We start from the raw sequence: 8988 nt of genomic DNA, 5'->3' as shown, positions 1-8988 counted from the left end.
TATATATATATATATATATTATTTTAATTAAATTTTATTTTTTAACAAAAAACTAACCTTTAAAAAAATGACATTTCGAACTTGGGTTTGCAAAAATTTAATCATAATTTAAAATTTCTATTTATCTATTTTTATGAATTATATTAATTATATATATATATATATATATTATTTTAATTAAATTTTATTTTTTAACAAAAAACTAACCTTTAAAAAATTGACATTTCGAACTTGGGTTTGCAAAAATTTAATCATAATTTAAAATTTCTATTTATCTATTTTTATGAATTATATTAATTATATATATATATATTAATTTTGTTATTTCAACAAAAATTGAAATAATTATTTTTTACAAAAAAACTAACCTTTTAAAAATTGACATTTTGAACTTGAATTTCCTAAAATTTAATCGTAATTTAAAATTTTTATTTATCTATTTTTATGAATTATATTAATTATATATATATACTTTTGTTATTTCAATAAAAATTAAAATATTTTTTTAACAAAAAAATTATTTTATAAATGTCCATTTGGATTTATTAAATTTTTTTCATAATTTAAATGTTAATTTATTTATTTTTTATGTATTTTTATTAATTAAAATAATTAAATTATATATATGGAGTAACGAAAACAAATTGAAAATTTTTTTTCTTTTTTTTAAAAAAGCAGTTGGAAGTCGCAATTTGGGAGTAGGCCTTCCTTAAGGAAGTCGCCATTCCAAATGGCGACTTATAAGGGAAAAAAATTTTTTAAAAAAAAAGAGCATTTTGGTGTTTTAATTTGAAAAGAGGGCATTTTGGTGTTTTTTTTTCCAGAAAGGGGGCATTAAAAAATTCCCGCCTGTGGCCACTAGAGGACATGCAGTAGCGGATCAGTTTAGTGTAGTGTGGCTGCTGTTGCGCTGCACCTCAGAGTGAGATCGAAAGTTCCAAATAAGCATTTATAATTTACATGTTTCGGCTTCTTGGTTGGGGTATTTTAAGAAAAATAATTTTTTGAATTTTTTTTTTGACAGAATTTGTCGAGAAAAAGATGATTTAAACAAAAAATTAAATTTTTTAAAACAAAATTCTTAATTTATAAAATATTGAGCTCATGAGTCCCCTCATTTAGACCCACAAAAAATAATGAAATAATGAATAAAATTTTAAAATATTATTTCAATAGGAGACTTAATATTAAAAGATTTAATAAGAGATTTAAAAAAAATTAAACTTGGAGTTTTATTGACGGTTCTAATCTTTACAAAATCTCATATGTAATTTTAAAGAGGGTACAATTGATAAAATAAATAATCTTTTTTAAAACATAGGGGTGGAACAAGTGGTCCATATAATTTATGAGGGTAATTTTATCTCCACTTCACGTTTTTAAAAAATTATATGATTTTATAAATACAATTTTAAACAGAAAAATAGTTTTTTTTTTTTAAAGTACACATGTGTACTTATGAATAAGTTGGTTTCATGTTTTACATTTTGCCCACAAACTAGTATCTCACATTAAGAGAACTACTTTAATCCCCCAATAAAATACCACTTCGGCAGTATATTTTTGAATAAAAAATAAACAATGTTTTTGTTTAAAAGTATACTTCCAAAGAGAAAAAACAATCCTATCCGGGGTGTGTTTTTCTGAAATCACATATAATTTTTAAAAAATGTATACTAAATAAAATTGTTCTTATAGGAGTTATTTCTCTCATATAATCAATTTAGGAAAGTTGTATTTTGTAGTCTACAATTGGACTTATACCTCCAAATTATTAAAAATTTAAAATAATCTTTTTAATTTTTAATCAGTAAATAGTAAAAAAAAATTGCTCTAAAATCTGACCCCTTCAATTAAATATTCAGTAAGTAAAATTTTTCACTTAAAAATTCGGTAATTACGTTTACCCAATAAGAAATTTTAAAAATTCGATATGTATTTTTTATTTTTTTGAAATAGAGATGAAAAAACACAATCATTATGTATAGATTTGACTGAAGCATTCACAACTGATCAATTTTTTTAGTCACGAGAAACTGTCATATCATGGGCAAAATAGATTGACCGATAAAATCACGTAGCTGTTATCATTACTCGCTCTGATTCTTACTGGAAAAAATAGAATGAAAAAAATTACAAAAAAAAAAAGAAATAGTGTTCCGAAAAATTAAATGAGAAATAAAATTTTCGGTGAACTTATCAGAGATTTGAATTTTCAATAGTTATGAGTCAATATTGGAAATTTTATTTTTGAAATTTTCAGTATTGAAAATGACTACGAGAAATTTAGTTCCTTCTGAAATCTCCAATGAAGAATTTTTTTAAACAAAACTCACTTTTCTGAAAAATACAAATTGTGGAGCTACGAAGACACACGTTTTAATTTTTACCGTTTATGTATACATTATAATAAAGCAAAGATGATAATTTGGCAAGTTTGACACGTGTCAGTCAAATAGAGTATTAGGAATATATCAAGTTTCTATTAATAGAAATAATATCTCATGCGTTCGTTAAGAAGTTAATGGCCAATTAAAAAATTAGGAAGAATGAATTATAAATAAAAAAAAATAAAAAATTAAGAAAGAAAAAAAATAAAACTTCCAATTACATCACGACCTTCGTAGTCTTCAATTGGAGTTAAAATTAAAAGTATTGTTTTATAATTAGTTTTTTTGGAAGAAAAAAAACATTCTTTGTAGAATTCAAATAATAAAGTAGTTTTTAAATTAGATTAGGATTAGATTTTTTTACTGTAAATTATTTTTTTAAAGTCAACTTATTTATTTAATGTCAATAAAATTTATGAAAATTAATATATATATATATATATATATATATATATATATATATATATATAAATTAATATAACAATTTATTTATTAAAATAGTTTCCGTGCGAAGCACGGTTACCCACTAAGTAGTTAACTTTAAAATATAAAATGTCATAAAAAAATTATTAATTAAATATAAATTTTATCAATCAATGTTTAAAATATTTTAAAAAGTATTAATTTAAAATTTATTTATTTTGTTAATTTAAAAATAATCAAACTGATATATTTTTTATTCATTTATCTATTTTATTTATTTTAAGTTAAAATAAATCAATAAATTATTTTCTTTAAATATTAATTACTTTAAAATTTAAATTATTTATAAGTAATTTAAAATTATAATGAAGAAATTATTTATTAATAAAATATACATTTTAAATCATTCAGTTTTTTAATTAAATAAAAAATATAAATAAAAGTTAAATTAAAATAAAATAAAATAAAACCAATAAAAAGCATGTATTTGTTGTTTTATATTCCGGTTTGAACCGGTGAAAGTAACTCTTGTAGTAGTTTCCTTAGTTCCCTTCTCTTCTCTCAATGAACATTTTCCTTCCCGCCTTGCCGAAAGTAATAAACCATAGAAATCGGGAAGACGAAATGTGTGGGAGAGGCCGTTGCACTCTAAGACCCGATGACATTCCAACAGCGTGTCACCGTACAACTGCCCCTACTCGTCTTCTCCACGTTGACCGGTTAATGTTTCAATTATTTATTTATTTTTATTTACTATTTATTTGTTGTTAACAAGTAAACTTGGTAGTAGATTCTTTCTCTTTTTATTACCATGTAGATAGACACAAAAACTTCTCAGTTATTAAAGTTTTTAAACAAGGGACGGAGAGTGTATGCTAATGTGGAACAAAAATGGAATAATTTTTGTTTTCTCTTTTTCATTTTGTCAGCAACCTAAGAAACATTTTATTTTTCGAAGTAAATAGGCATTTCTGGAAGTTGGAATGTGTTTTCTATGATTGAATTTGAGTTCCATAGCGGTATGATACTCCATCAGGTTCTTTTTATAAGAGATAATTGGGTTAAACTTCGGTCAATAAAAGTTGATAAATGGACTAGATACATCAATTTTATTGACTAAGTTTTAACCCAACTATCTCTTATAAAAAGTATCATGGAAGTATTAAATAGAACATTATGGTGTAGTTGATCCAGGTCGCTGACCCTACTTAGTGGGATAAGACTCGGTTGTTGTTGTTGTTGAGCTTGGCTGTTTGTATAATAGGTATAGGCCATCGCATAATGTGTCGCCGGGATTCCACATGCCCGTTGTTCGTAGAGAAGATGCGTCTGAGAGTGAAGGCCATGTTCTTCATTGCATGAAATGGGGTTTAATCCCTAGTTTCACAAAGAAAACAGAGAAACCTGATCACTACAGGATGGTAAAGTTTACTGATTCAAAGTTTTTTCTTTTCTTTTTTTCTTTCCATTCTCTATCTTTGGTGTCAATAGACATGATTCATGATATTCTATTATTGCATCCTTTGATCTGTGTAGCTCGACTTGCCTAGTGATAACAGGCTTGGTGATAATTTTGGACATTTTGTTGTTATCGTTCTTTTTCTTGGCTTGAAGAACGAAGACCAGTGGCAGAATTTAACTAAAACTTCTGAGTAGATACATGATTAGAGTAACTTCAATAGTGTTATGAATAACATAATTAGTTTATGGTTAAAAAGATTATCTTAGCAAGAAGCTAATTAGTTTAGTCTCCAGGACGTAACTAAAGTTGTTGTCCCCGGACACCGAAAAGGGTTGAATATTCCATAAGTTCTTTTTGGTTTTAGCATTTTTGAATTTTGTCCAAATGAATACTTCACAAGTTATTTTTGCTTACCGAATGGTCCCTTGATTATGTTATTTGGCCCTAACTAATATCATGATTTCCCAACAAGTCCTAACTCCTAAGAACTATTTTTGTTTACCAAACTGTATCTCAGAAGATTGAATGGCACACGTGCACTGAAAACCGTGGACTAAAAACATGTTTAAACCAAATTAAAGGATATGTATTAATAGATTTCATATTCTTTATTGCCGTTTGTACACTACGATGCTGCTAATTTAAATTACAATCCTTTCTAATAAAATACTTAGTCTGATGTGATGTCTGTTATGTTCTGCAGTTTAATGCTAGATCTGAATCCATAGATGAAAAAGCTTCGTTTCGTCGCCTGCTTCCTAAAAACAGATGCCTTGTTGCAGTAGAAGGGTATGCATTATTGCATTATTTTTCATATTTTCACTCTTCTGTCATCTTTTTTGTTTAGCATAAAAAAAATGCTTCTTGTTGCTTGAGGTTTTTCTCAAATCCACTTATGTTTTCTCTTAATACTATGGTATAGCAATGCATTTCTATTTCAAACATAATTAATTAGACTTTACTAATTAGTAATTACAGTGTAGGAATGCTTTCCACTTATGTTTTGATACTTGATGCTGAGTTTATATGCATGAAAATGCTTGCATGCCCTGTTGAAGATTTGATTGGGTCTATGTTTGAGCTGTTTTGTCATTTATTCTCAAAGTGTCTGAGCTGAATCACAATTAGTTCCGGTTTCTTTATGGACAATGTAATTCATGTTTGTTCATCTTTCTGTTATGCACATAGCCGCACATCCAAGTTAGGGTGGATTCTTCATTGAGAATGAGGAAAATTCCTTCCTAACAACCATTATTCTGGGAGTATATACCTTTTCATATTCATTATGTTATTCTTATGAATTTTATGACAATATATCTGTCATAAATTCTTTTCAAAATTATAGTTTAACATAATATTCCTTTTAACAATGAGTTTCTTCTCTTTTATAGTTTGTCTAAGGTTCAAAAGTTTTTTGGCCTATTATGTCCATTATCTGATTATTTTAAGTTTATGATCAAGATTTTATGAGTGGAAAAAAGACGGTTCAAAGAAACAGCCTTACTATATTCACTTCAAAGATGGACGACCTCTTGTCTTTGCTGCTCTTTATGACTCGTGGCAAAATTCTGAAGGTAAGAATTTCAACAGAATGATGATGAGAATTGATGTTATTCAGCTTGAAAGAGCATGATAATCTTTCTTCATACGGTTGTTAGTTTTATTGTAAATATTCTAAACTGCAGGTGAAACACTATACACATTTACTATTGTTACTACCTCTTCCTCTTCAACACTTCAGTGGCTTCATGGTGAGTCATTCCATTCCTAAATGTTGAGATGCCAACAAAGTTTCAGGTTGATATTATCAACTGTGGAAAGAATATTAAAGTTTACTTGTTTGTATAGTTTAACAATAAACTGTCATGAATATCTTAATCTGTTTCAAAAGCTGTTGAGAGAGTTTTATTTTGCCAACATTGTGGAAGGAAATTTCCAACCTGTCGTGTTGGTTTTAGTCCCCGTCCCCAATCACCCTTATTTTGGCATGTAACTTGTGACATTCCAGATTGCTTGTAGTATGGAAAATTATCTCCACAAACAACCACGAGGGTTTTCAGTGACTTTGTGATTCGAATCCAGCATCATAAAATGCAAAAAGATGAAATTAACAACAATAATTGAAGATAAAGAGTGTATTATTTCTGAAAATCAAGGAAATACAATAGAATGAGATCCTATTGTCCACAGAGCTAAACTTCTCGGAGAACCAATGCTCTCTGCCTCTAACAAACTGGATGATTCCACTTTTTCTCCTTTCTCCTTTCTTTCTCTACACAATTATTTTCCCACTTCTCCCCCTCTCATTCTCAGTCACGTGGATATTCCTGTTCTGTCCTCTATTTCTCTTAACATAACTTTCCATACTACGGGCTTAGACAACTTATTTGCTAACTGTCTCCTTGATCCCACCTTCTCACTTAGGGTTCTATCACTTTCTGACAAACTTTCTCGAAGGTCACCCATTGCATAAATGCTCCAAGTCAAGCACAACTTGAATATCACAGGGTGCATAAGTTTCACATCGAGTAGTATGGGATGATCATATGAGTATTTAAGTGATTTAACTTGGATATCTAGCTTTGAAGGGAGGGTTTCCCAACTGATTGGGCACTTATCCGATATCACTAAATAATGACCTATGTGGAAAGTGGAATCAAGTTCTTTTTCCTTTGGCAAATGAGATTGGGTTTTACATGCACTAAATTCTCAGGAAATGTCAGATTATAAACCTATCAAGGGGAATTGATTTGTGTACCACTTTTTGGCTTTTACCAATTAAGGATAACTGTCCAAATATTCACTATATTTGAGTGACCGTGTATTATATAGGTAAAATAGTTCTTAAATCTTTACTTCAAATGTATGTCTTTAGACAGGATGCCGGTGATTTTGAGTGACAAGGATTCAACTGATACTTGGCTAAATAGTGCCTCCAGTTTTAAGAGTGTGCTGAAGCCTTACGAAGAATGTGATTTGGTATTAGCTTTGTAAACTTCTACTTTCTTCATTAGTGTGGAACTTCTTGTTTCGTTATGCGTTTTGATATTGAAACTTTACTAGTTTAGTATGATTCCTTATTCATGGTTTTCGGCAAAATTTTAATCTCCAGGCCTGGTACCCTGTAACACCTGCTATGGGTAAGCCATCATTTGATGGACCTGAGTGTATTAAAGAGGTATGACAATTGAACTTTCCCTTCATGTTGCTGCTGCTCATTCTTTATCATTTTTTTAGTTTTATTGAGTCCAACCTTTTTCTAATGAACATATCACATTTTTTATCCGAATCTTCAATGCATCTGTCTAGATCCTTATTCTCATTTGTTCCTTGATAGATAAATTTTCAAATAGGAAAAGTTTGTGGCAGCAATTTATTGTGAGTACTGCATCCTCACCAAAATTACTGCCCCTTGGTCTGAAGACCAGAGGGAATTTTTTATTTAAGTTTAATCACTCATTTGGCGTCTCTGTTTAAATATAATCTTGCATTTTTGACAGAATGACAGATCTTACAATCCATGTTACAGTTCTACGTGTTATGATTTTTCACCTCCCCTTCTGATCTTAAATAGGATCTTATTTTGACAACTTAGTTCTTGGTTGTATGTGTGTGTGCACACTTGCAAGCATGTTTATGTTAAAATATAATTTTGCATTTTTGGTAAGATTTTGGGATCTATATTATGATACTTTGTGCTATGTTCTTCCACCCACGCCCCCTTCCAATATTAAATAGTATCATGATTTTGACTAAAGGTGTTCGAGACTTGTCCCAACCTGGTCTAAGCTACTTTAGTTTGGGTTTGACCTGTCCCACAAAAAATAGGGATCGGTTATTGTCACATTTTATTGTTTGGTATCTGATTAGTGTCACATATTGTTTGTCTGTGTATATAACTAACTTACTCAATGAGTAACTCTTGACAGATTTAGTCTATGTTAAATTAAATGTTCTTAGATAGAATCTATGTTTTTAATTACTCAATATGTGTACATGATTCTGAAAGAATTTTGCCGGACTTATTATCCTTAATATTGAAATTGAAAACCTTTACTTGGCACCATCCCATGTTTGGCAGATTCAAGTAAAGGCAGAAGGTAATATTCCAATCTCTAAGTTCTTTTCAAGAAAGGGAGGTGAAGGTGAAGACACTAAGTCAGGGCATAAAATACTATCACTATGTCATGAACCAGTCAAGACCGAACAGACAACAAAAGACCTCAGTGAAGGTGCTAAAACAGAGGAGGGTGAGAGTGACTTAAAATCCAGCGGTTCTTCTCCTCAAAATGTTACCAAGTTCACAGTCAAGCGCGAATACGATGCTATTTCTTCTGATTCAAAGCCATCTTTAGGAATTAATGATCAGGTTATTGCGAACCCACCAACAAAGAAAAAGGAAAAGGCAAAGAATGCTGATGATAAACAACCAACCTTATTTTCCTTCTTTGGAAAAAGGTAACCACTAACTAGTTTTTGGTCTGCATGAACTTAAAGTTTGCTAATTTACAATGTTTTGTATTTATGTAAATTATGTAGAACCATTTTCTTCTAGCTCTTGCATGTTCCATATAGATAAGGTTTTAGTTGAACACCACATTTTGCAGTTGTTATGTCTAGTTTTGTTGGAAGGTCTCTCTCTGTACCCAATAGATTAAATATGGCATTTTGTTGTATTTTATGGTTTTTCTGGTTTCAAAATATGTCATCTCA

General features: G+C 29.4%; 1 protein-coding gene across 2 annotated transcripts; it reads left to right on the top strand.

The window, feature by feature from the left end:
* Positions 1-3333: 3333 nt before the first annotated feature.
* On the top strand, positions 3334-8988 carry LOC101507568 (uncharacterized). Of its 2 annotated transcripts, XM_004492147.4 has the most exons (8): positions 3334-3532; positions 4078-4234; positions 4979-5064; positions 5737-5849; positions 5961-6026; positions 7151-7254; positions 7388-7453; positions 8357-8988. In XM_004492147.4, the coding sequence occupies exons 1-8, from the start codon at positions 3378-3380 to the stop codon at positions 8735-8737; spliced, it is 1128 nt and encodes a 375-aa protein (XP_004492204.1). In that variant the 5' UTR covers positions 3334-3377; the 3' UTR covers positions 8738-8988. The 2 variants fall into 2 exon arrangements, with proteins under 2 accessions (XP_004492204.1, XP_073221777.1); XM_073365676.1 differs by lacking the exon at positions 5961-6026.

Source organism: Cicer arietinum, chromosome 3 (assembly GCF_000331145.2).
Source record: "Cicer arietinum cultivar CDC Frontier isolate Library 1 chromosome 3, Cicar.CDCFrontier_v2.0, whole genome shotgun sequence".
Classification (NCBI taxonomy): domain Eukaryota; kingdom Viridiplantae; phylum Streptophyta; class Magnoliopsida; order Fabales; family Fabaceae; genus Cicer; species Cicer arietinum.
Note: the sequence above shows the minus strand (reverse complement) of the source record. Positions and strands in the feature narration are given on the sequence as shown.